Source organism: Microcaecilia unicolor, chromosome 13 (assembly GCF_901765095.1).
Source record: "Microcaecilia unicolor chromosome 13, aMicUni1.1, whole genome shotgun sequence".
NCBI classification, from domain to species: domain Eukaryota; kingdom Metazoa; phylum Chordata; class Amphibia; order Gymnophiona; family Siphonopidae; genus Microcaecilia; species Microcaecilia unicolor.
Window position 1 is genome coordinate 50,396,668 of NC_044043.1, and position 27,826 is coordinate 50,424,493.

The 27,826-nt window shown below is 46.2% G+C and overlaps 1 protein-coding gene across 1 annotated transcript in view; it reads right to left on the reverse strand.

Moving 5' to 3' along the window:
* Positions 1-1,510: 1,510 nt before the first annotated feature.
* Positions 1,511-27,826, reverse strand: part of SMG8 (SMG8 nonsense mediated mRNA decay factor) — a 29,246-nt gene continuing 2,930 nt past the window's right edge. The window contains 8 exon segments of the mRNA XM_030185827.1: positions 1,511-1,943; positions 1,946-1,977; positions 1,980-2,009; positions 2,012-2,032; positions 2,035-2,053; positions 17,716-17,918; positions 17,921-18,590; positions 22,356-22,501. Coding sequence (XP_030041687.1) covers positions 1,857-1,943; positions 1,946-1,977; positions 1,980-2,009; positions 2,012-2,032; positions 2,035-2,053; positions 17,716-17,918; positions 17,921-18,590; positions 22,356-22,501 — 1,208 coding nt within the window. The 3' untranslated portion in view covers positions 1,511-1,856.

Below are 27,826 nucleotides of genomic sequence, written 5' to 3' on the forward strand. Positions count from 1 at the left end.
ACATGATTGCTTATGGACCCATGCCATGAAAATTGGCCATTCTCAACATTCTGAATCTGCTGCTTCTATCACCTTTCCCATGGATGGTTACAATTTATACTGATTTTATAACTGGAAGTGCGCCTACAGTCTAAGTGCTGGTCAAAAATGTGAGTGTGTTTCTTGCCATATAGGGGATATTTTATGCGAAGTTCCATTAAAATTAGAATCAAGTATAGTAGGTGACTTCCTAATTCACTATAAAACAGTTCAACACCAAGATCAAATAATAAAGGAAAAAAGGAACAACCCTGACATCTTCAAAGATCTAAGAAAAAAGAATCCCATTAATCAGAACCTGAACAGTAGGACTGGTGTTATATGAACCACTTAGTAAAATATGCTGAAAAAGTCAATATGGAGAAATCAAAACCAGTCAATACTTTTGTGAGCATCCAGATTATAATATGGCCTTTTCTTACCCTTACTAGCCAAATGAATGAAGCAAAAAGTATTTTGGTTGTTATCAGTAGAAGATCCACCCTTTTTAAATCCAGTTTTATCACGATTGCATTAAGTAGGGCATGATGCTTTTGTGTTTTGGGCTATTTTTAAATTGAAGCTGCCATCAAGCACCACAATCCTTCGTGTGCAGCTTCCTAGCCAGAGATAACCCCCCCCCCATTTTTTTTAATCCTCTCTTAGCTCAGTTTTCATAATGCAAGTTATCAGTAGAGGATGTGCACAAGAACTCCTCAAAGAACCCTGCAGTCACAAGCCTTAATTCAGCCTCAGGGAGTTTCCACTCCACCCCAGGAACTGTGCAACACTGCCCTACTGTATCCCTAATCCCAGCCGATTCCAGAGCTGAAGATCTGACCTAGAGAATCAAAACCCAAATCCTTTGCATGGCAGGGCACCTAGTCCTGCCACTGAGTCACCAGGCCAGTCAATATGAATTATAGTGCAATGTATAAATCTAAATGAATCTCTCACTAGCTCAGATACTGAAGAGGCACTTCAACAGAGACCCATTCTCTAGATGGCTTTGGATCTAGTAGGAAACACTGTAGCATTAAAAAGAATGCTTCTAAGTCCATTTCTTTTAAAATGAAGAAAGCTTCATCACCCCTGTTAAGTTCTAGGGCTAACTGCATTATCTGGATAGCAACAATTCAGCCTGCTATCCAGATAGCATGAGACAGCAAAAAACTAGATACGTTATCTGGATAGTGGAATGAATATCGCTATTATCCAGATAAGTTCTGGGTCTGCCCATACTCTGCCCCAGTACTGTCTGAATAGCACCAAAGTAGTCTAAGGATATTCAGAGGCAGGTAGTGCCATCTGGATTAACTGCTTTTAAAATATTGACCTAAGAATATTCAAACTTCCTGTTTACTTAAGAATAAACAAAGCACTAGAAAAAGTATACTCACACTAACCATATTAATGCAAAGAATAACAGCACAGAGCATTTCAATTCATTTTCAAAGGAAAACAAACATAAAACAAAATAAACAACCCTCTCAAAAAAAAACTCTTTATTTTGCTTAGACCATTCAGGAGCACAAACTGACACACTACATATGTGTGGAAAGAATCCAGTCCTTAAATGATGCAGCATACAATGGAACCAATTAGCTGTAGAGAACTGCATCAACACCCCCTACCCCCACAAAAAAGATAATGTCACTTGGGTACATCATCACTTTGCTGGTTTGGACATACAGCCATCTCCCACTACACAAGGTGAGATAGCACAAAAATTGAGCAGTGATTACTGTCCCAAACAATGATCATTAGTGATCAAAAGCCATAATCTGAAAGTAAAAAATAAATAGCTTGGCACAAAAGCCACACTGATATGCGTTCTTTTACTGTGTCGCTGCTTTCAGCACCCCTCTGAGAACCTTGAAACTCATCAACTGCTGGTTCTCCTTAGGGGGATAGCACGGGGCCGCGTTTCTGTAACGTAGGAGTAAGGGAACCGTAGTACCAGGAGCCATCTGAGGGTAAGGTTATCTTGGCTTCTCAGGGTAGAAAATCGGAAAGGTGGGGGTCCAGGCTGCACCTGAAAAAAAAAATCATTTCAAATAAATAGTACATGCTTAGAATCGCAATGAAAAAAGTATACCCCTTTTTGAAAAAGATCAGAAATGCAGTATTTGCAGGGTTTTTTTTTTTTTTTTTGTTTAATTGGGATAATGTTACAAATAAACTATTGCTAATAAGCAGACTGATATTGTCAAGGGCACAATAAGCCCTCCACCCTGTCCCAGATAGCTAGAAGGGAAAATTAGGTTCTTACCATGATAATTTTCTTTCCTTTAGTCATAGCAGATGAAGCCATTACGTATGGGTGTGTCCATCAACCAGCAGGGGGAGATAGAGAGCACTCAACTTTTCACAGTGCCTCATGGCCAGCTAGCTCCACTGCCTCTTCAGTATTTGAAGCTTCCAAAGCAGTATGGCAAACCGCAATGGGAATAACATGAACTTTCCTCACAGCGAACGATGGCCCCTTAACAAGGGCATGAACTCAAAAAAGGAGGGAATGAACTCATCCTCCTGGAGGGAATAAACACATCCTCCCAAAACATGAACTGGAGGGCATGAACTCATCCTCCTATAACTGTAACAAGAATCCTGAAGACTGTTTTCCGACTCACCAAGGAAGTAATACAAACTTCAGGAACAAGAACAGCACCTAAATCAGAATCACTGCAATACAGGACAGTCATACAGGGAGGGCTCATGGCGTCATCTGCTATGACTAAAGGAAAGAAAATTATCATGGTAAGAACCTAATTTTCCCTTCCTTGTCATCAAGCAGATGAAGCCATTACGTATGGGATGTAACAAAGCAATCCCTAAATAGAGTGGGAACAAGCCACAACCCGCGCAAGCACCTGTGCTCCAAAACGCGCAGTCCCTCCTGGCAGCCACATCCAGCCTGTAGGTTCTGGCGAAAGAGAGCTTAGAAGCCCATGTTGCAGCACTGCAAATCTCATGAAGAGATAGTGCTCCAGTTTCCGCCCAGGAAGAGGAAATCGCTCTTGTGGAATGTGCCTTAAAGGCTTCAGGCGGAGCCCGGCAAGACAGCAGATATGCTAAAAGATAGCTTCTTTGAGGCCAACGGGCAATAGTAGCTTTAGACGCTGAAGACCCCTCTGCGAGGACCTGCAAACAGCACAAAAAGATGATCAGAGGGTCCTGAAAGAATTTGTAATTCGCGATACTGCAACACAGTCCTGCGCACATCAAAAGGTTGCAACTGCCCAAATGAATCTGGAAACTCCTCCTCAACAAAGGGGGAAGACAAACAGGCTGGTTTAGGTGAACCACCTAGGCATGAAGGAAGGCACAGTCCGAACCGTGACCCTGACTCTAAGAATTGCAGAAAAGGGTCTCTACAGGACAGCGGGCTGGAGCTCTGACACCTGTCTCGCCGAAGTAATGGCCACTAAAAAGACGGCCTTCTGTGTCAAATCTTTCTCTGAAGCACGCCGAAGCGGTTCAAAGGGAGCCCCCTGAAGGGCCTTCAATAATAACCCCAGGTTCCAAGCTGGACAAGGTGCCCGCACGGGTAGGAGGAGCCGAAGCACCCCTCTAAGAAACTGTGCCACATCTGGATGAGCAGCTAAGGACACGCCTTCAACCTTGCCACGCAGGGAGGCCAATGCTGCCACTTGCACCGCAGGGAATTATAGGCCAAGCCTTTGTGTACACCCATCCTGCAAAAGTCCAGAAGCGGCTGAGGACCAGGAGCCCGCAACGGAGAAAGCGCTCGTGAAACACACCAGACCTTCAAACTGGCGCCCAAATCCTGGCATAAGCCACGGAAAGTGGAACGGCTTATGGGCCTGCAGGAGAGTGGAATTACCTTATTGAGTAGCCTTTGTCTCTCAATTGCGCCTCTTCCATCTGCCATGCCATAAGACCAAAGCGGCAGGTGTCCTCCATGGCCACCGGACCCTGTGACAACAGGTGCAGAACCAGATGGCAACGGAAAGGGAGCCTCAACAGCATCTGTCGGAGGTCCGCATACTCAACGGCCTCCTGGGCCAATCCGGTGGCGATGAGCCCCACTTCTCCTGACTGCAGCCGATATCCGCAGGAGCACTCGCCTATCAAGGGCCCCGGAGGGAAGACATTACAGCTAAGCCCAGGGCCCGGGTTGAGCCAAGGCATCCAACCGGCCAAGTGAGGATCCCTCTGTCTGTGAAGAAGCACGGGATTTTTGGCATTGGAACTGGTCGCCATAAGATCCATCACTGGCTTGCCCCATTTGGCACATATCTGTAGGAATACATTGTCTGCTAGTTCCCACTCTGCTGGATCGATTTGATGCCTGCTTAGATAGTCGGCTTGCACGTTGCTCTGACCTGCAATGTGAGCTGCTGACAGGGACTGTAGATGCAGCTCGGCCCAGTGGCAAATTTGCTCGGCCTGCGCGGCTAGAGCTCTGCACTGAGTGCCGCCTTGTTGATTTATGTAGGCCACTGCTGTCGTGTTGTCCAACATCACTCGGACAGCCAAGGCTTCCAGGATCACTTGAAAGGCCAGAAGAGCCAGAAACACCGCTTTCAACTCCAGGCAGTTGATAGACCACTCCGACTCGTAGGGCGGCCACAGACCCTGGGCATGCTTCCCCTGGCAATGTGCGCCCCAGCCCTTCAAGCTGGCATCTGTCACCACTAGGCACCAATCGGGAAGCGCCAGCGGCATTCCCCGCCGCAACATGCTGTCCGAGAGCCACCACTCCATATTGAGGCGGGCCCGCAGGGAGCAAGAAAGTCTGCACTGATAATCCTGAGATACTGGAGACCATCGTTGAAGTAGAGAATACTGTAGCCGGTCTCAGGTGCACTCTCGCCCATGGCACCACTTCCCAAGGTGGCCGTCATCGATCCCAACAGCTGGCCAATGTCCAAGCTAGCAGGCGGGGCCATCCTCAGGAGCAGACGGACCTAATTCTGAAGCTTCGCCACTGCCTTTGCTCGGGAAGAACGAAGAAACACATAGCCCCGAGGCTGTGTCCAGGCCTGGCCCCCAAATATTTTAGAGATTGCGAGGGGGTCAGGTAACTTTTGCCATACTGACGACCCAGACCAGAGATTGAAGGATGAAAACCACTCTGGCTGTAGTTAGATGACTCTCTTTTTCTGAGTCTGCTCTGATGAGCCAATCGTCTAGGTACGGGTTGAACCCAGATACCCTCTTGCCTGAGAAAGGCAGCTACTACCACCATTACCTTGAAGAAGGTTCGGGGAGCTGTGGCGAGGCAAAAGGGCAAGGCCGAAACTGGAAATGTTTTCCCCAACCACCGCAAAACCGCAGAAACTTCTGGTGCAGGGGCCAAATTGGTATGTGCAAGTAAGCTTCTTTCAGGTCCAGAGACGTGAGAAAACTCTCCTGGCTGTACCGCCGCCAATGACGGAGTGCAGGGTTTCCATGTGAAAATGCCGCACTCTTAAGGACTTGTTTAGCTCTTTTAAGTCCAGGACTCGGGCGAAAAGACCCGCCTTTTCGTGGCACCACAAAGTAAATTGTGTAAGTAGCGGCCTAGACCTTGTTCGCGCGGAGGCACCGGGGTCACAGCCCCTATCTGGCACAGACTGTGCAAAGTCTCCTCTACCACCGTCCGTTTGGCGGCAGAACCGCATCGGGGACCTCCCACAAACCGTCTCCTCACTGGGGCATCGAATTCTATTCGGTATCCGTCTGATCCAGGTCCAAGACCCACTGATCTGCGGAGATTTTGGCCCACTCCTCGAAAAAGACAGGATGACAGGAAACGAGGGAGGGAGCCGGCGCACCATCATTGAGAGGGTCGCCCCTGAACTCCAGGCCTTGAACCGGCAGCTGCGGAACATTTGTACCGAGCGAAAGGAGTTTCTGCTAAAGCGGGCACTGAGAAGTGAACCAGCAGCACACCCTGGGCGGGTACCTTCTAGCTTCACAGGAAGCGATGGTCTGTAAGAGGAGCGGACCGCCTGACCCTTAGAGGAAGGCTTCGGCCTATCTTTGGGCAAGCGCTGAGATTTGGAATCCCCCAGGCCTTTAACAATGTTTTCCAGCTCCTCACCAAACAGAAGGCCTTGAAAGGGCAACTTCACCAACCTTTGCTTAGAGGCCATGTCCGCCGCCCAATGTCGTAGCCAAAGAGTGCAGCGAGCCACCACTGCTACAGCCATTGTTTAGCCGAAGCTCTGACCATATCCATAAAGGGTCGTCAGCTAAAAGGACAAGGCCGACTCCATCCGCGGAGCCACTTCAGATAAGGTCTCAGCTCCATCACCAGGCTGTTCCACTGCCTGCTGTAACCAAGCCAGGCAGGCTCTAGCAGCATAACAACTGTATTGCAGACGCCTGAACAGTGAGAGACTGCCAAATCAAAGGACCCGCTTCAGAGCTGAATCACAGTCTGCGGTCTTGAATATTCCTTCAGGGCAACACCTCCTTCAACAGGTGAGGGTAGTTCTCTTTGTCACAGCCATGAACCAGGGCATCCACTTTAGGCATGCAAAGCGAGCCAAATGTTCCTCACTCAGAGGGTATAATTGCCCATAGCCCCTGGCAACCTTCAAAGGTCCCTCGAGGTCAGCCCATTGAGCCAAAATAAGCTCTTGGATGGAGGTCATGCAAAGGAAAGGCTCGAGCAGGCTTTCTGGAACTAGCCATCCTTGGATTAACAGAGGAGGCTGTTGCGACTCCCAGGATCTTTAATCGATGAGGGTTTGTAAGGCAACTGAAATAAGCGCTGGCAGCTCCTTGCGGTGGAAAATCCTCACCGCAGACGGATACAGCAAGCTCCTGTGGCAATTCTGCACCCGACTCTGGCCTCCTCAGCCCAAGAAGTTCTGCCAGACCCCTCAGAATCCTCATAACCACGACCCACGTGGGGGAAAAGGGGGGTGCGCCACACTCAGAAGGGGAATTAGCCCTTCTGCATTTATCAGAGGATAAGAAACAGGCAAAGCCAACTCCAAAAGGCCAGGATCCACCGGGGGGGGGGGGGTGGGGGGGCAGCCAGAGGGTCCGAGATCCCTGTGGAAGAGCTCTTTTAAGCTGTATGCCCTATGCAGCATTAAACAAAATCAGGGGAGAAAAACGCTCCTCCAGCCCAGGGCTATCAGCTATATTATTAGCCTCACTCATGAGGACCCACCCCCCCCCCCAGATCAGGGCTCTCCGTCGCAACGGAGGCCGCGCCATGTGGAAAATCACAAATGGTGTCTGCTGCCAGCTCACAGCTGGGAAAGAGCCCCACTCGCCATGCTCGGGCCGGCTCTACCGTATGTACAGCACCGAATTACAGAGCCCGCTGCTGATATTGCGCTTGCCACATTTAGAACAGCGCTTTACAGTCTCCGCAGCCATCGCCGAAACAGCGGTAAAATTTGAAAAATGGCGGTCGCGCCAAAAAGCCCCCGATCGCGGGCCCCCCCGGAGGAGTCAGAAAACACTCTACCTCACTAGACCGAGTATCACAGCTCCGGTCCTGCAGAAGAATCTCAAGAAAAACCCTTTTCCAAGATCGCTGTGCTAAAGCGTGAACGCGACTTTGTAATTATTTGTTTTTTTTTACGCTGTTAGGAAAGCAGAGGCAAAGAGGTAAAATAAAAATCACTCCGGAGGCTAAGATAAGTGGGAAAGGCAGGGAAAGGCGAACCCAATGTGCCGGCATCACCTGAGTGGGAAAGGACAGGGAAAAGCAAGCTAATATGTCACATCCACGGGTGCATGGGTAACGGCAGGGAACGGGCTGACCTATGTGCCTTCAAACTGAAAGCTGCTATACCTCTAACACCCCCGGCTAACAACTGGCAAGCCAGGAGCCACCCCAGGCAGATTTTGATGGAGCTCGAAGAAGGTGCAGCCACCCTGCTTGGGGAGATAGAGAATACTGAGAGGCAGTGGAGCTCGAAGAAGCTGCAGCCACCTTGCTTGGGGAGATAGAGAATACTGAAGAGGCAGTGGAGCTAGCTGGCCATGAGGCACTGTGAAAAGTTGAGTGCTCTCTATCTCCCCCTGCTGGTGATGGACACAACCCATACGTAATGGCTTCATCTGCTTGATGACAAGGTAATTACTAGTTGCTGATTGTCAGTTGGTTGTGTGTGTGTGTGTGTGTGTCATTCTTGTCCACTTCTGGGTTTAAAATCTGTGTCTAAGTGCATTAATATACAGCACTAAAATGAAAGGCTTCCGGGAAGAATACACAGTTGGAGGCTGCCACTAGAGAATGACAGGTACTGTTACCCTGGACATACTGCAGTAACAGCAACACTCAAATTACTATGGATGCAGGAACAAAGCTTTTTATCGCCCCACGGGAACAGTAAAAAGCCTTGTTCCTGCGGTAAAAAAAAAAATTTCTCTTCTGCCCACGGGTGTCACTTACACTTTCCTGCAGCTGGCAGTGATTCACACAGACCAACTCTGTGGCCTTCCTCCTGCCAAGTCCCATCCTCTCTTCTGCAACTTCTGTTTTGATGGCAAACAGGAAGTTGCAGAAGAGAGGGTGGGACTTGGCAGGAAGGAAGGCCACAGAGTTGGTCTGTGTGAATTGCTGCCGGCTGCAGGAAAGTGTATGTGATACATGTGCTGGGGGGGGGGGGGGGGGGGGGGGCAAGGCAGAGAAAATGAAGTGCATGAACAGCTAAAGTGCTTGTTATTTCTTAACTGTTTTTTTCCCCTTTGAGAAGATTATGAAAATGTGATTGTGTTTACTGAATTGTGAGGTTTTTTTTTTTTTTAATTTTTAAAATTGTGATTCATACAAATTGTCATAGTGAAATTTGAGGCAATTGTGTCTGGCAAAGAAGTGCTGGCTGGATCCATGGGGGGAGAAGGAGGGGGGCTGGAGGGATAAGTAGAGGAGGTGCTGTCTGACCCATGAGGAGGAGGAGGGTGTGTCTATAGGAAAGGGAAAGAGATGCCAGACCAAAGTGATGAAGGAAGTGGAGTCAAATACTGAACCCACAGCAGAAAGGAGAAAGGAACGAGGGCAGGGCAGTTGGGCCTGATGCTGGAATGGGTAGGGGGAAAAGAGGGAGATAGAGTTGGGTTGGAGAAGAGAGGACACACTGGTGTGAAGAGTAAGAGAGGGGAGAAGCTGGACACAGAGAAGTAACAAACACAGAGGAGAAATGATTGGGGGGGTCACAGAGAGGAGATGCTACAATGGGAATGGTTTATGGACACAGAGGGGCAATGTCAGACACAGAAGGGATAGGGACACAGAAATGGGAAGATGGATGGTAGACATGGAGAGAAGTCAAATGGACACCGTGAAGCTCAACCTCAGGAACCAGAGATATGTAATCACAGGCGACAATGAGATATTTTAGATAGTTTAGACAATAGTGTGGCCTTTATAGTCTCTGTTAGGGTTTCATATAAATAGTGTTTTAGAGTCTTGTTTAGTTATTTTAGGTTGCATTTTAGAGCTTGGCATAACATTTAGAGCACAGACAGCACTAAGGAGAAATTAGATCTTACCTGCTAATTTGCTTTCCTTTAGTCCCTCCGGACCGGACCAGGATTGGACTGTTGGGTTGTGCCCGCCTACCAGCAGGTGGAGACTGAGAAAAAACTCTGACTCTAGAGAGCCAATAGGAGCCCTGGCCATGTGACCTTAGCCTCAGTATTTGAATAACAAAGCAGGAAAGAAAGAAAGAACTTCTGTGCCGTATGGAATCCTAGCAGCCAACAAATTCCTCGGCAAAACCGAGTACTAGAGCTCACCAGCAACTCTCACCAGAGAAGTGGTATGGCCCATTTGTATTAGAGCTCGCCAGCAACTCTCACCAGAGAAGTGGCATGGCCCATTCATATTAGAGATCACCAGCAACTCTCACCAGAGAAGTGGTATGACTCACTTAAGGTTTCATATATATTCCATCAACTGAGCTCACCAGCAACTCTCGGCAGAGAAGTGGTATGACATATTTAAGGCTTTATATATATTCCAGCAACTGAACTCACCAGCAACTCTCACCAGAGAAGTGGTATGACATATTTAAGGCTTTATATATATTCCAGCAACTGAACTCACCAGCAACTCTCACCAGAGAAGTGGTATGACCCATTAAGGTTTTATATATATTCCAGCAACCGAGCTCACCAGCAACCACCAGAGAAGTGGTATGGACCACGCAAAGTCTTTTTTTTTAAACATTCCACGTGTGGTAAAGGAACGAATACACTTCCAAACTTAATAAAAGAATCTAAAGAGTTGACAGAACATGGGAGGGGCCTGGTCCGGTCCGGAGGGACTAAAGGAAAGCAAATTAGCAGGTAAGATCCTAATTTCTCCTCCTTGCACTCCCTCCGGACCGGACCAGGATTGGACTGTTGGGAAGTACCCAAGCAGTAATCTTACGGGACGGCCAGACATTGAGAATGTGGTAGAGTCCTGAAGACACCCAACTAGGAGAATCGAAGACCAAAGCTTGACGATCCAGAACCGCCAATAAACTAAATAGAATGACTTCAAAGCAAAAAAGCTGAAGCTGAAAGTCCAAGCGACGCTGAACATGTCCCACTACCGCATCAGTTGCAGCGCAAAGGACAGAGAGACTCGAGAAAAAAACGACTGAAAGAAGAGGACAAGGTAGAAGCGAGCCGCCTGGCAACAAAAAACTGCAATGAATATACCTCAGCTGAGAAGTGGAACCGAACTCCTGAAGTACATACTCCAGATATTGTAGACTATTGCTGACCTAGCAACAGATTGGAAGTATGTAAAGCCTGTCAGTGAGAAGTACCTGATCACTAGAAGCTAAATAGGTAAAAACCAAGAATGCAGTTAAATACTATGCAGAAGAAGAAGGTACCTAAATCCTTGCTGCAACTAGACTGAAGGTCCAAATAAACTGACAGCCGCTGCAGTTACCCAACATGAAAAAAAAAAAAACATATCTCAGAGCGCAATTCAACTGAGAGAGAAAAGAATCATCTGTAGCTGTTGCCTCTGCAAGCCAATCACCTGAGACTCTTGTTCTAGACCCAATTAGTGAAAACGGGAATAAATCAACAGTAGACACTTGTTAGTACCTTTCATCTGTAGAAACTATAGAAGTCCATAAAACCCTACACAGTTTCCAGGAACAACATGTATAGAATGTTTGTACGTTTAGGAATCTAGCCAGGTGCTCATGGTCTGGATTGGCCCATGGACAGAAAGGTGGGCTCAATAGGACCTTTGAGCTTTTCCCAGTGTGGAATTACCTATGTACTTATGTAGTAGAACTATAAATATACATATATATTTCACAGATGCAGCCATCAAAAAACTGCTCCTGTGTATATGCTCCCGGCATACCTGCAGGAAGAATGCTCAATCTCAACCACCGACCCAAGTGCTGCACTAGTGAGAATACAGAGGCCAACTGAGCGGTAGGGATTCCATCAGAGATAAATATCTGGATACGAGAGGGCATCTATCTCTGCCGCTGACAAGTCTTTTTAGCAAGAGAGTAAGCGAGGCACATGGAAGGTCAGAGTGAAAAGAAATAGTTGTAGAACTGGACCTCCCCTTAAGGTACTATCCACTGAGAACTCTTTTTTTTTTTTTTTTTTCTTCAATGGTCACGAAATTGACAGACGTGAAAAGCTGCCCAAAAAAGACTACCAAGACTCCAAAACGAATGAAGAAAAATTCCTTCTGGGAGCTAGAAAGTAAAATTTTACTCTGCAAAATAGAGCAAGGTAATGGCCGAAGGCCCAAGACATCCAGAGAAAAACAGAAAGTGGGACGCTTGTAGAGAAGACAAAAACCAGTCCTGCGCCAACTTGACTAAACAATGAGAGAAAAAAATAGAAACATGCTATGAAATCTAATGAGATCACACGAGAGCTCAAAGAGATCTCAATGAGAGACCTGGCTACATGCACCCCATAAACCTAGGGTGTGCCCGAAATGCACCACCCGGTTGCTTGACCTGACAACTCTGCCAATAAGACTGTCTGTAATGAACCATACATCTATGGAAAGGATGAAACGACGAGATGTAGTTTCATGAGCGCCGCTGCTACTACGACCATAACTAAGAAAAAAGTGCGCGGAGCCGACGCGGAGACCGAAGGCAGGGCAAGAAAACTGGTAATGAGGACATTATCATCCTCGTATCCAGGACATTACTCCTCCTATACTGAGATGTACTAAGATGTACCGACCCACATCCATAAGAAATGAATGTGGTACTTGCAACCTGGATTGACACAACTGAGAATAGGATGCTGGGCTAATGGACTCTTAGACTTTCCCCGTATGACCATACTCATATACTAATAGCAAAATGCACAGGAAGTGAAAGAATCCCCTTCCAATTGAAAGGAAGGTCTGGAATGAGGACATATAGAATGAAAGTGAAAGGATCACCATATGTTGAGCGTGGACTGAGACACACTGGCCTTTAATTTTACCGGATCTCCCCAAACCTCGTATCATGTCATGCCTCCTTCCTCACTGAGATGTACAGAGATGAACAGACGCACACTCACGAGATATGAATGTGGTATTTGCAATCTGGATTGACCCCATCTGAAAACAGGATAGGGACTCTTGGCCTTTCCCATTATGGCAACACTTATGCCCTTATGGCAAAAAATGCACAGAAAATGAGTGAATCTCCTTCCAAGAGAAAAAAAACTCTGGAGAGAGGAAGAATAAAATGAAAATGAAAAGGAATAGACTTGGAAAATACCTATTACGGAAAAGGTGGTGAATTTGTGCCACAGGAGACAAGACTGTACCTGACGTCAAGAAAGCTTGAAACAAGACCCTAAAATCTGTAAGGAAGAGAAAGGATAGCAGATGTTATGGATGGTCCATACTGGACAAACCAGAATGTTTACCATGTGCCCAGGCTGAATAGATAGAGGAAACAAAAATACAAGTAGATGGCATGAGGACCTCCCACTATCCTTAAGTGGGAGAAAATGCAAATTGACCTGATACTTTACTCCCTAAGTGGACATATATCTTGTAAGTCCTAGAAGAAAACAAGATAACACATGAGAAACTCCAAGACAGTTGGAAGTAGAGAAGAGTGTGAATAAACATGCCTTCTAAAAGCATCTGAGAAAACTGGGTGCTCAGTAGACAGGACTGAGTCTCCTAGAATATGAGAACATCTGAACCATGTAGCCTAGGCAGCTGTCATCTTCTATGCAAAGAAACGCATAGCCATGAAAGAAAAGTGCTGAAGGAAGTAAGACCTTATGTCCAGACATTGCAAAGTATGCCAACAATTGAGTATCAGACAATGTATTTCATTGCACATGGCATCTGAACCATATAGCCTACGCTCTAGAGAACGTTTGTTAAGATCTTAAAACACTGTATAAGAACATAGCCACGGAGGAAAATTTCCTGAAAGGAATTAAGATCTTATGTCCAGCATTGTAAGTACCAAACAATGGCACCTGAACCAGATAGCCTATGCCATAGAAAATGTTTGTTAAGTTCTTAAAACACTGTATAACATCATAGCCATGAAGGGAAATGCTTGAAAGGAACTAAGATATTATGGCCAGATTTGTAAAGTACTAATCAATTGACTATTAGACAATGTAGTCCTATTCACCAGGAAATGAGAAAGACACAGAGTGACACACACTGGACCTCCATAAAAACTGCGCTAGACAATAGCAAGACCTTTCCTCCAAACATCACACACAAGGGAAAGGAATAGGAAATTGGTTATTTTGGAGCTGAGATATAATTTAATTCGCCCCATTGTCTAAAACAGAGAATTCCCGACTGAGCTGCACTTTGAATCAGAGTCTTGCCAAGAACAAAGAAATCGCCAACTGAGCCTGCACTTTAATTCACAACATTGCTAGCAACCAAAAGTCCCCGACGGAGAAAAAACAGAGGGAAAAAACAAAATGAGCGCCATTTCGCATCGTAACATTTCGGGTTTTTTTTGTTGTTTAATAGCTTGAAAAATACAGTGTAAAAATTAATTGCGGGAAAATATATTACCAATCGCCCCAACTACCGGAGAAAACAATATCTCCTTTTCATTGCACAACAGCCAAACACAGTAAAAGCAGAAAAAACGCTGCCGCATCAAGGGAAATTGCAGCTGAAGGTAAAACAATGGCGGCCAAGCGCGCCAAAATGAGAAGAATAAGTTCGGGGGAGGAAAACCACTGACCACACCGACGAAGAAGCAGGAAATCCGTGCCGCTGAAAAACAGATAACCTCCGATGCCGCACAAAACATGGTTTAGCCTCTGCCCGACAGGAAACCGTCAATACAGCTCCCAAGCTATACAGACCTGTCCAAGAGCGAGCACGCGCTTAACAGTTCGCGCCTCTCTCTCTTTTTTTTTTTTACAACTACCGCCGCTAACAACGCCGGATAGCAGAGGAAAAATAATGAAGATAACAAAAAACCACCGATTAAAGTCACAGACGCTGACTTTTCACTTTTTTTTTTTTTTTAAATAGCTCCGCCAGAAAAGAAAATAAAGACTCTTCAAACAGAATAAGACAGAAGAGCTACCTGCTCGTTATAAGCCTGGGGAAAGCAAAAACTACTTCCTTTAAAATCCTTTCAATTGAATTAATTCTTTTAATTTTCTTTTACTTGATTTAATTCTTTAAAAACAGCTATTAAAAGTGGCTGCCTCTCCCAAAGACGGTACACCTTTCCAGAGAAAGGGACGGCCCTTCCCTGCTAAGCCAGGGAGATGGGGAGGAAGGGGGGTGGACTCGAGACACCCGAGTTTAACACCCCAGAGGCTGTCAAAGAAAGAAAAGAAACCCTGTCAAGCCTCTAATTACGATTCCAGGCACAGAAGAAGTATTATAAATATATCTGTAATATCTTATAGAAAAAAAGAGAGAGAGAGACTAATGGGCTCACTTCCTACCTGCTGAGAGACTGAGAAAATACTGGGGCTAAGGTCACATGGCCAGGGCTCCTATTGGCTCTCTAGAGTCAGAGTTTTTTCTCAGTCTCCACCTGCTGGTAGGCGGGCACAACCCAACAGTCCAATCCTGGTCCGGTCCGGAGGGATGCTAAGGAAACAGAGGCTTCCCTCAACTGGTATCACTTGCTCCCTATGATCCAAGATGCCTATCCATAGCCACTACAAAACACATTCTTATCAACTGGAATGCATTCATTTCTCCTAGAAATCAGACTTACAACCCCTTTGGCTGAACTGTGGCTGCTCTCATTTGACATGCCAAGCACACTGGCCTAGTCATCTGACTTTGGAAAGCAACCTAAATACAAACAATTAACACTGCCACCTCACTTTTAGCCTTTGTTTTGTCTCAGGATCAGGTGTAATGTGACATGGCCTGCAATGTTTCTACTGATTTCCACTCTTTCTTTTCTTACCACAGCTTACACCCTTTTTCTTACTACTACTTTAGACCTCTTGGTGTGCCATGTACAGGTCTCATATTACGGTCCTCATCTAACTTTGACCCTTACCTTCTCTATGAAGCTTCATCCTACGAAAGCACTTTACATAGGCTATAAAAGCTGAACACACACTCCTATTTAACACCCTTTCACAGCCCTCTGCTGTGGAAGACTCATCATATTTGTCCATGAAGAAATTGAGGTTATTTACATGTACAGGATTCATCATAGACAGCAGGATAAGTCAGCCACACAACCTATCCACCTTCCACTCTCAGAAGAAACTGCCTACAACTAGAAAACACACTGCAAATGAGTGGGAGCACTAAAGTAGAGTGATATGCACATGCTCACAAAGGGTTTTTTTTTTAAAGACTTTTTCTGAGCTCTAGGACAGCAAAGTTGTCTATAACATCATTGGATGACATCATGGGTGTGTGGCCAACTTATCCTGCCATCCATAGAGAACCCCTGCTCATCAATTCTACTACCACCTTACACAGTATTAAGTCTTCTTGTGCTCTCCTCCCAATCCTTACTTTTAGCTGGCATGTTTCTAAAGTCACTGCTTTTGCCACCACATTATCTCACATGAAACAAAAGTTTTTTTTTTCACAGATTGTCTTTGAAACTGACAGTATGAACAGGACCATTTGCTTATGCTATGATAGTATCTTTTAACAAGGCAATGTGTCCAAGAGAAGTGACAATAAATCAGAGACTCCGGGATTTCATGCCCCCAAATACTGTTCATTATGATTCAATTATATGTAAGCCTGAGCTGTGTAGTACAGGAAATTTCACAGCCCCAACTTCCTGCACTGTGCAGCTCAGGCTTACAGAGAGTGAAATGACAGAACTGAAGTGCGAGACACACTGTGGGTTAGGCAGCGCTACAAACGCAAGGCAATCCCATTACTGACAGGCAGATGATCAAAAGCAAACGCAGGTGCTAGAGCTCATTAGCACCGTACTAGCGCCCGCGTTTGTTGCCGCTTGATGATCAGAGCTTGCAAGCGCATGAACGCAATAAGCATGCAAATGTACGCTAAACAGGGCATTACCTATTGCTCACCAATGCTCAGAGGTCAGTGTGCCAAACCCTACGCCAATTCGGAGCTGGCATTACAGAAGAATGGGGAGACCCTGTCCAGCATACATTTGCATGCTTATGGTCCACCTCCACAAAGGGGCTGGACATCCAGTGGACCTCCAGCACCCCTCTATAGAAGTCCCCCCACCCCACCGAAGCCTGGTGGTCTAGTGCCCCCACATATACCTGGAAGCAGGAGGAGGGAGTATGTACTCCCTCCTCCTGCAAGCACCACCTAAAAATGGTAGCGCCCTGCCCAGTGCATCCTGGGATGCACATGGCAGGGAACCACCATTTTGAGGCAGCGCTTGCAGGAGGAATTGCTTACTCCCTCCTTCTGCTTCCAGGTATGAGGGGGGGGGGCGGGGTCTGGAGGTCTACTGGACCTCCAGCCCCTTTGTGTCGGGGTTTGACAGGTCCGGGGTTTTTTTTTTTTTACAGCCTGGGCCTGTCAAACAACTTCTGCAAGAGGATTGTGCCTTGGTTGCATGCTAAGGCACAATCTTCCCGCATAAGTACTTCGATGAACAAAGCTAATAGTGTGCATGATACTAGTTTTAATCATAGGGGTATTATTTCCCCACGCTGTTCCAGTGCTAATTTTACAGCGCTGTTCGGAACAATGCGGAGAAATCATCAGTCCACGAGTGAGGATATAAGACAGACAGTCTAGAAGAAGGTGGGGGGGGGGGGGGGGGGGCGGCATGAATAAGAGCTGGGTGCTGAATAATGTGGTTTCAACAGCAGGACATTTATGATGCGGGGAGGGCAGGATAGAGGACTGTGTGGTGCTCAGGAGGGTCAACAGAGTGGGGTGAATTGCTGGGTCTACCACAAATGGTAGGAGTAAGACGCGAGAGAGAGAAGATGGGGTCCCCAACCACAGAGGCAATTTTTTGCTTTACCTATATCAAGGTGTGGGTAGGGGGAGCTGTTGCACACCTCACACCATGCTATGGAGAGACTGCTTGCTTCTGTGACCTGCAAAGGCATCTTAAGGAGACTGACTTACTAAAGTTTCTTTGCACACAGACACAGAACAGGAAAGAGACTTTAGGACCTCTTCTGTCTAAAAGAGCAGCTGCTGATCTTGTACAGAATTCCCCCACCCCGTCCCAAACACTTGAACTTCACTAGGGACGACGTTGAAGGGGTGTGGAAGGACAAATGAGAGATGTCTCAGGTGATGGCTCCTAAATTTAATGAAAATTTCTTGTGGCCTTCAGCAAGAGAATTTAATACCTGAGGCGTTAGCGTCATCTGTATAGGTGCATCTGGCACTACAAAGAACAGCCTCATAAGCTGAGCGTAGTGTGGTTTAAGTCCTCTTCCCTGAGATGGTGAAAGAATGTATAAAGGCATGTCCGTGTTGAGGGCCTTTATGGCAGACTCCTTTGGTCCGCTCCCCATCACTTTCATTATTTTATCAGGTCCAGAACACATAACCTGCGACCACGGGAATCTTCATATTCAAAGCCAACAAAGGCTCGAGCTATGTCGTCTCTCCTCCTTCCTCTTCCCATGACCACAGCAGTTCTTTTGCCAGCAACAGCCTTATTAGGGGCCGGCCAGGAATTAGTGTCCAGATCTCCCTCGTCTTCAGACCTTGTTCTAATGACAATATCCCATGGCATCAAGTAATTGGTTCCTGGAATGAAGCCCAGCTGATCTAATCCAGTGTGGAAGTTGTAAGACTTGGCAGAGCCCAGTTTAAATCAAAGACCAGCTGGAGAATTAGGTAAAAGGCCTTTAGGACAGTTTGAGTGCAGCATGCCAGGGAGATACTCCACAGTGGATGCCTGGCGATCGAGCAAACTAAGACGTTTTTCATTCTTTGCATCTCCTCCTTGCACATGGGCCTCTGGATTGTCCCCTCCAGCTTGAGGATCAGCTGAAAACGTGCCTAAGCTGTCTGTGGACTGACCCAAGCTCAAGGCTAGACTTAAGCTAGTGCTCTCCCCTGGGGTCTCAGGTTCTTTTTCTTTGAGTTTCTCAACTTCACCTTCCTGAGGGGCAATTGGAGTTTCATTCTTGGCAGGTGCTGGATCTGGTGTGCTGGGTTGAAATACTGGAAAGTTGATATGCTCCAATTTACCACAACACTTCTCCTCTAACACCTGCAGAAATACAATGAGAAACAGGCATTAAATTTTTGGTCACTGCATTCATACCAATTCACAATCAGATTTCAGCGACTATCCTTTAATTGTGAGAAACTGCACCCAAAACCTACAACTCAGTACATACCTAAAGCAGTCAAGAAACACAAATATTTAATGAAAAGCTCTAAGACGTTCACATATTTGGAATGATAATATATTGAGGCCAAGTAATTCTCATTTTTATTTCAAATCTAATATTACGATTCTGGGGATTTTTTTCTCAAATTCATTAACATTGGAGTGAAGGAGTAGCCTGAGCGCTGCGTATGCCTTGTAGCGCTATAGAAATGATAAATAGTAGTAGTATGTGTAGTGCAGTGAGCTCAGCACCTGGAGAACTGGGTTTAATTCCCATTGCAGCTCCTTGTGACACTAAGCAATTCACTTAACCCTGCATTACCCCATGTCTCCTACCTGGGCGTTCTTGGAGTTCCGGTAAGCTCTATTTTCCTGTTTCCTTTTTGTACTGCTTGGCTATTTAAAATACTGAGCATTCCAGGCTGCATGATACCCATAAGAGGTGAAGTACTTGGGACTATTTTCTCTGTCTCCTTCTGCTGGTGAATGGACATGACCCATTGGTCTGGACTGGTCTAGTATTGATGACTATGAACTTAGACTGTGAGTCCACTAGGAACAAATAAAGTACCTGCATATATGTAAGCCGCTTTGGCTGTACTCACAGAAAGGCAGTATATCAAATCCATGACCCTGTACCCATTTAGTTAAGAAGTCTTTTTTAACAATGAAAAAATGAAGGTGAATTTGTAATAATCTAGATTGCATAGTTTTTTGATTAGTGGTGCAATCTTTATTAATATCGGAGTGGAGGAGTAGCCTAGTGGTTAATGCAGTGGACTTTGATCCTGGGGAACTGAGTTTGATTTACACTGCAGCTCCTTGTGACTCTGGGCAAGTCACTTAACCCTCCATTGCCCTGGTACAAAAATAAGTACCTGAATATATGTAAACCGCTTTGAATGTAGTTCCAAAAACCTCAGAAAGGCGGTATATCAAGTCCCACTCAAGAAACTGCATCATTTAGAACACAGCCTGGAATGCACTTCATGAAGTTATGAATATCCAAAATTATTTATTACTAGTAAAAAAAAGGCCCGTTTCGGAGAGCAATGAAACGAGCGCTAGCAAGGTTTTCCTCTGTGTGCGTATGTTTGAGAGAGTGTGTGTGAGAGTGATTGTGTGAGACAGAGAGAGTGAATGGGTGTGAGAGAGAGAGTGTGGGTGCCAGTGTGTGCATGAGAATGAGAGTACATATGAACGTGAGACAGTGAGAGGCATACAGTGTGTGGTGGACAGTGTGTGAAGTGTGTGAGAGTGAGATAGAGACTGTGTGTGTGGCAGAGATACCTCCCCCCCTCCCTCTGTGTGGTCGCAGGAACCCTCCCCCCTTGTGGTCCCTCTTTCCCTATGCTGTCAGGTGTGGGGACCGTCCCTTTGCCCCTATGTAGAAAATTTTCCATGTCTCCATGCTATATTTGGGAAACATATGATAGATGGCCCTTGCAATGACATGACCTAACATTAGGCATGCATGGGTTCTGCAAAGTGTTGAGGTAAAAAGGGGGTGGGGTAAGTTTTGTTTTAATACCACCATCTTTATATTTAGGGATCCTCAGTGTTTATCACCCCATTTTTGAAGTAGAAGCTGCTTACTGAGGTATTGTGTGGATTGTCCGGAAACAGTGTGTTTCCCTTGGTTGAAGCTTACTGTGTAGGTGTATGAGCTGGCTCTGTTGTTGGTAACTTTGATTTGTTTATCACAGAAATCTAAGTGGATTACATGTAATACAGCACAGTTTATTGTAGTTCCCTGTTGTGAAAACTGAGAGGGAAAGCGGCCAAGAGGTTAAAAGGTTGTGAAGGGCAGAAAATTAACACATGAAAAGAAACCAAAACAAACCTGTTGATGTCCCAGGGGAAAAAGATGTCCTTGAAAGGTTTTGCAAACTGTACTTGTTTCCTCACAGAGGCCCAGATGATCAAAAGCCCTGCGCTGTTCCAAACAGCGCCCTAAAAATAGCGCCGGGACAGCGCAGGGCTTTTCTGCATAGATGATCAAAGATAATGCATGCAAATCTAAGCAGCGCTATTATCTTTGATCATCATGTTTAAAGTGCAGGAGAATTGATCCTCCCGCACTTGTTTGACAGGTCTGGGCTGTCAAAAGCCCAAACCTGTCAAACAGCCTGCCGAGGCCCGAACCCCCCCCCCCCCCCCCCCCCCCGCCGCCGAACCCCCATAACTCGTGGTGGCCGCCTCCGGCCAAACGCTATCCCACCCTCCTTCCCACTCAGCGAAGGGGGGGGGGGGGGGGCTGGAGGTTCGGTGGGTCTCCAGCCCACCCCAACTCCTCCCCCCCCCCAAGCGTTCTGAATCCATGGTCCCCCCAGCGTTCTGATTCCCTGGTGGTCCGTGGTCACCCACCCTCCCTGCCGGCCCCCCCTAACTTTTGTTGGAGGAGGGATGCAGCCTGCCTGCCTCCCTCCTCTTTCTGTCGACGCCGCTGCAAAATGGTGGCGCCCAGCCCCGCCTATTGCATTCTGGGATGCGCTGGGTGGGTCTACAGACCATGTATGGGAATCGCTCCCTTACATGGTCTGTAGCCCCGCCCACCGCATCCCAGGATGCAATGGGCAGGGCTGGGCGCCGCCATTTTGCAGCAGCGTCGACAGAAAGAGGAGGGAGGCAGGCAGGCTGCGTCCCTCCTCCAACAAAAGGTAGGGGGGGCCGGCAGGGAGGGTGGGTGACCACGGACCACCAGGGAATCAGAACGCTGGGGGGACCATGGATTCAGAATGCTTGGGGGAGGGGGGGAGGAGTTGGGGTGGGCTGGAGACCCACCGAACCTCCAGCCCCCCCCCCCCCCCCCCCCCCGTTGCTGAGGTAGCCCGAGACTTCCAGGATTTAGGTACTTCACTGCGAATTACAGCTATACATGGGGAAAGCACAGTCAGATAAGGTAAGTGCCAGTGTAAAGAAAAAATCTTCAGATCCAAGGGGATCTAGCATTCAGCATCTTTGGAAAAAATCTGAGACCCAACTTCCCCAAAAGACCTGAATTATAGGACACTACCACCAAATATGGAAGTATGTACCAACCTCTCCATAATCCCTCCAACATATGTTATCTATTTGCAGAAAATAGTGAAAGTTGAGAAGGAGGGAGATACCAGTGGTATAAAGTTTTACACCAGGCTATATGACTTACTAATATAGAGGAAGTTATGTCACCAAATTATATAACACATTGGGAAAGGGATGTACGAAAATCTTTTAACGAGGCTGAACGGCAATAAATCCATATAGACATATTTAAAGTTTCTATGTCAGCCAACTTGACTGAACATTGGTCCCAGTTTTCTAAGGCCTTTACACTATGGCAAAAGGCTTTGCTGAATTGATCCCTTTGTCATTCAATAATGGACAGGGAAACTAGTCAAATGGAAGCACAACCATCTTCACCTAGACAAAAATATTAAATGCCACGTACACTGAGAGGGCCTTTTACAAAAGCACTCTAGCATTTTTAGCATGCGCTAAAAATAAGCGTGTGCTAAACTCTAGAGACGCTCATATATTCCTATGGGCATCTCTAGCATTTAGCGCACGCTAAAAACCACTGGCTTAGCCTATAGAGAAGGATGCCACCAATCTCTTTAGATAGGTCAACAGAACGTTTCTTTGTAGGCCATTTGTTACCTGATAAAAATCATAATTAGCACTCTTAATATCAAAAGGATCATCACGAGGTGCTTGCTTGCGTCCACAGTTACAGCTGCCTGTTGATCGGGCACGACTGTTATGATATAACACTGGGGGATTTCTTTCTGGTTCAGTTTTTTCTCCTGAAAAAAAAAGTGTATGTTTGTTGGTAGTTTTTTTAAGGCCTTTTATTTTCCTTTATGTTTTACAAATGTCAAACCACACATTTGAAAGGAAATCATATTGTTGAGTAACAAAGGAACTATATAGAAAAAATGTTCTACCCTTACAATTTAAATACTTGTATAGTTTCTATTCCAGTCCACAAAAACTGTTTTCTTCATTGATTTTTAAACTTCTTCAAAAATATACAATGCCATCCTTTCCCAGTAGTGCAAAAACAATTCTGGCAGTAAAATTAGCATTACAAAACACTCTATGAAGCTACAGTATATTAAACAGCAATGATGAACCTCATGACATTTGGGGCTGATTCTACTTCCATTCAAGATGAACAACCTCAACTGATATCTACCAATCTGATTGTTCTAAGTTTGATGCACTGTTTACAACACTTATACCTAAAGTCTTTGCATAACTGCAATAAACCAAATAAGAGGAAAAGCTGCATATCTGATCTATACAAAATATGTTGGTCTTAACGTTGATTCTAGCTTGTTGCATGATTTTCAGCTCATTTTGGTCACTCACAACTGGGTTCCTCAGCCTCACAAGCTATTGTGCCTCTGTGCTTTGACTTTTTCATTCTAGGTGAGTTTTATAGTTGCATTGGGTGGATATGTGTTGAGGAAAGAAGAGGAAGGAGAAGAGGAACACCAAGCAGAATGGATGTCCCAGACAAGCAGCCTTAGAAGACACTTTTGCTTTTCACAAAATCTGCACCCTTAAAAGGCTGAATATACAGAAACAGAGAAAATGCCTGCAGATACCATCTACTATTTCTTCCTCTCCCTAAGAGATCCCAAGTGCTTGTCTCAGACTTTTTTGTAATCACAGTTCTGTCTCCACCACATTCACCGGCTTGCTTCATGCATCCACCACTCTTTCTGTAAAAAGTATTTCCTTAGATTACTCCAGAGTCTGTTCCCTTTTAAACTTCATCTTATGCCTTCTCATTCCAGAATTTCCTTTCAGCTGAAAGACTAATCTCCTATGCATTTATTACATTACTAGTAAAAAAGGCCCGTTTCTGACACAAATGAAACGGGCGCTAGCAAGGTTTTCCTTGGAGTGTGTATGTTTGGGAGAGTGTATGTGAGAGTGACTGTTTGAGAGTCAGAGTGAAAGTGTGAGTGTGTGAGAGAGAGAGTGAGTCTGGGTGCGAGTGTGTTTGTGAGAGAGTGTGTGTGTGAGAATGAGTGTGTGTGCAAGTGTGTATGTGAGACACAGTGTGAGAGAGTGTGTGTGTATGAGACCAAGCGAGTGTGTGAGTGACTGTGTGGCACATAGAGAGTGAATGTGATACAGTGTGAGACAGAGTGTGTGAGAGTGAGAGTCAGAAAGACATTGTATATGAGAGAGAGAGTGTGAGCCGTGCCCTCCCAATCCATGGCCATCTGTCCCCTGCCCCCTCCATTCATCCTTTTCCAGCAATTCCCCTCCTCTCCCTGAGCCCTGCCCTCCCAATCCATGGCCATCCATGTTTCTCTGTCACCTGCCCCCTCCATTCATCCCTATCCAGCATTTCCCCTCTCTGCCTGAGGCCTGCCCTGCAATCCATATCCATCCATGCCCATCTGACCCCTCCATTCATCCCTATCCAGCAATTCCCCTCTCCCTGAGTCCTGCTCTTCCAATCCATGCCCATCCATGCTCCTCTGTCACCTGGCCCCTCCATTTTTCCCTATCCAGCATTTCCCCTCTCTGCCTGAGGCCTGTCCTGCAATCCATATCCATGCCCATCTGTCCCCTCCATTCATCCCTATCCAGCAATTCCCCTCTCCCTGAGTCCTGCCCATCCAATCCATGCCCATCCATGCTCCTCTGTCACCTGGCCCCTCCATTCATCCCTATCCAGCATTTCCCCTCTCTGCCTGAGGCCTGCCCTGCAATCCATATCCATCCATGCCCATCTGTCCCCTCCATTCATCCCTATCCAGCAATTCCCCTCTCCCTGAGTCCTGCTCTTCCAATCCATGCCCATCCATGCTCCTCTGTCACCTGGCCCCTCCATTTTTCCCTATCCAGCATTTCCCCTCTCTGCCTGAGGCCTGCCCTGCAATCCATATCCATCCATGCCCATCTGTCCCCTCCATTCATCCCTATCCAGCAATTCCCCTCTCCCTGAGTCCTGCCCTTCCAATCCATGCCCATCCATGCTCCTCTGTCACCTGGCCCCTCCATTTTTCTCTATCCAGCATTTTCCCTCTCTGCCTGAGGCCTGCCCTGCAATCCATATCCATCCATGGCTATCTGTCCCCTCCATTCATCCCTATCCAGCAATTTCCCTCTCCCTGAGTCCTGCCCTTCCAATCCATGCTCATCTGTCACCTGGCCCCTCCATTTTTTCCCTATCCAGCAATTGCCCTCTCTACCTGAGGCCTGCCCTGCAATCCATATCCATCCATGCCCATCTGTCCCCTCTATTCATCCCTATCCAGCAATTTCCCTCTCTCCCTTAGTCCTGCCCTCCCAATCCATGCCCATCCATGCTCCTCTGTCCCCTGGCCCCTTCATTCATCCATTTCCAGTAATTCCCCTCTCTCCCTGAGCCCTGCCCTCCCATTCCATGCCCATCCATGCTCCTCTGTCCCCTACCGCCTCCATTCATCCTTTTCCAGCAAGTCCCCTCTCTCCCTTCCATGACCCCCCCCTCGCATCCATGCTCCTCTCTCTCCCATGTCCCAGCCTGGCCCGCCCTCTTCTCCCCCCCCCCCCTTCGCATCCATGTCCCCCCCTTCGCATCCATGCATCCCCCCCCTTCGCATCCATGCCCCCCCCTTCGCATCCATGCCCCCCCCCCTTCGCATCCATGCATCCCTTTTTTTTTTTCTTCTTCGTTTTAACTTTACCTCCGTGGCGGTTCGTGCAGCGAAACGTCAGGGAAGGAGGCGGCGCTCCCGACGTCTTGCTTTCCCTTCGCTGTCTCCCGCCTTCTTTTGAAGGCGGAACACAGCGAAGGGAAGGCTAGACGTCGGGAGCGCCGCCTCCTTCCCTGACGCTTCGCTTCCGGATTTGTTTGGTTTGAGGCGAGGGCGGGGCAAAGACGGCTGGCTGGCTTGAAGGCTTCACACCACGAATCCGGCGCGAACCCTTCAGCCTGGGAGTGACGTCAGATGGCTTCATGGCTTCAAGGCTTCAAGGCTTCAGGCTTCAAGGCTTCACAGAACGTTGAGGGTGCGTTTTATTATATTAGATAATCTGTTCTTGTACTCCACTAATATCCGATGAGTTCAAAGAGGATCACATGAAAACTAGATAAAACAACTAGGACCATACAAATGAAATCTAGATTACATCAGTTTAGAAGTGACATTCACAAAAAACAGTTTTTATCATTTTCCTAAATAGCATAAAATTATACTCTGTTCTTAAATTCTCTGATAGTACATTCCAAGCTTTAGTTGCCCGATAAGAAATGAGGTAATTAAAATCTCTTTGATCTTATCCCTTTAGGATCTGGAAAATATAGTTGGTTCAAAACTCAAAGATATTTGCAGAAAAAACATGAAAAACCAAGTGAATCAAATAGACAGGAGCTATTCCTTGTTGAATCTTGAAAACAATGCAGTATGATTCACGCAGGAAATAGCAATAGGCAAAAACATCCTTCTCCTCCAATTCGACATGATATACTACTTAGACTACTCGACTACTTCGGGATCAGTGGAAACATACTTAACTGGATCAAAGGTTTCCTAACCATGAGAACATATCAAGTGAAATCAAACTCAAAGTTATCATCATCGTGGAAAGCCGACTGCGGAGTACCCCAAGGATCACCGCTATCACTAACCCTTTTCAACCTAATGATGACCCCACTAGCCAAGTCCTTATCCAACCAAGGCCTCAACCCATTCCTCTATGCAGACGATGTCACCATATACATTCCCTACAAACATGATCTGACAGAAATCAACAACGAAATCAAGCTCAGCTTCAACATCATGGACTCATGGGCAAATGCATTTCAGTTAAAACGCAACAAAGAAAAAACACACTGTCTCATCCTCTCCTCCCAATACATCGCGGATAACTGCACAAGTATCAACACCCCAGACCACACCCTCCCCATCTCAGACAGCTTGAAAATCCTCGGTGTCACATTAGACTGCAACTTAACATTAGAGAGCCAAGTGAAATCCACAACAAAGAAAATGTTCCACGCAATGTGGAAACTCAAATGCGTGAATCCATTCTTCCCGAGGGAAATATTTTGCAACCTGATACAATCAATGGTACTAAGTCATGTAGACTACTGCAACAAAATTTACGCAGGATGGAAAGAACAAATCCTAAAGAAGCTTCAGACTGCCCAAAACACGGCAGCCAGGCTGATATTTGGTAAAACATGATTTGAAAGTGCAAAACCTCTCCATGAAAAACTACACTGGCTCCCAATCAAAGAACGTATTGCCTTCAAAATCTGTGCCACGGTCCACAAAATTCTCCACGGAGAAGCCCCAGGATACATGACAAACCTCATCGACCTACCAACCAGAAACACATCTAAGTCATCACGAACATATCTAAATCTGCACTACCCTAGCTGCAAAGGCCTCAAATACAAATCAACTTACACATCCAGCTTTTCCTACATAAGTACACAACTGTGGAACGTATTACCGAAAACCATGAAAACAACATACGACCACCTAAATTTCCTGAAATCACTAAAGACCAACCTGTTTGAAAAGGCATATCCTACTGACCCAACCTAATAGCCTGATCTCTGCAACACAACAAAAGCAAAGTACGTAATGGACGTAACACAACTCTTCCATTGACTGCTCCACACAAACTCTTATTACAACACCACTTTGTATTTGTTCACACCGGAGTCTGCGAACGCATCTCCGGCACTATGTAAGCCACATTGAGCCTGCAAATAGGTTGGAAAATGTGGAATACAAATGAAACAATTAAATAAATAAATAAATAATTAAACAATACTCTGGCCTCTATTGGTAACCAATGAAAATGAACATACAACTATCAGGTTTCCTACTTGAGTAAATCAGTCTTACTGCAACATTCTACACTGTATGTAGTTTTGTTTTTTTTTTGTTTTTTTACAGGGTCTTTGTACATTCTGTACATATAATGTTGCAGTAATCTAAATTACTAAACAAGGCCTATCCAATCAAAGGGCCCTGTTTACTAAGACACACTAGCGTTTTTAGCGTATGCCTAAAATTAGTGCGCGCTAAACGCTAGAGACACCCATATATTCCTATGGGTGTCTTTAGCGTTTAGCACAACCTAAAAACGCTAGTGCGCCCTTAGCA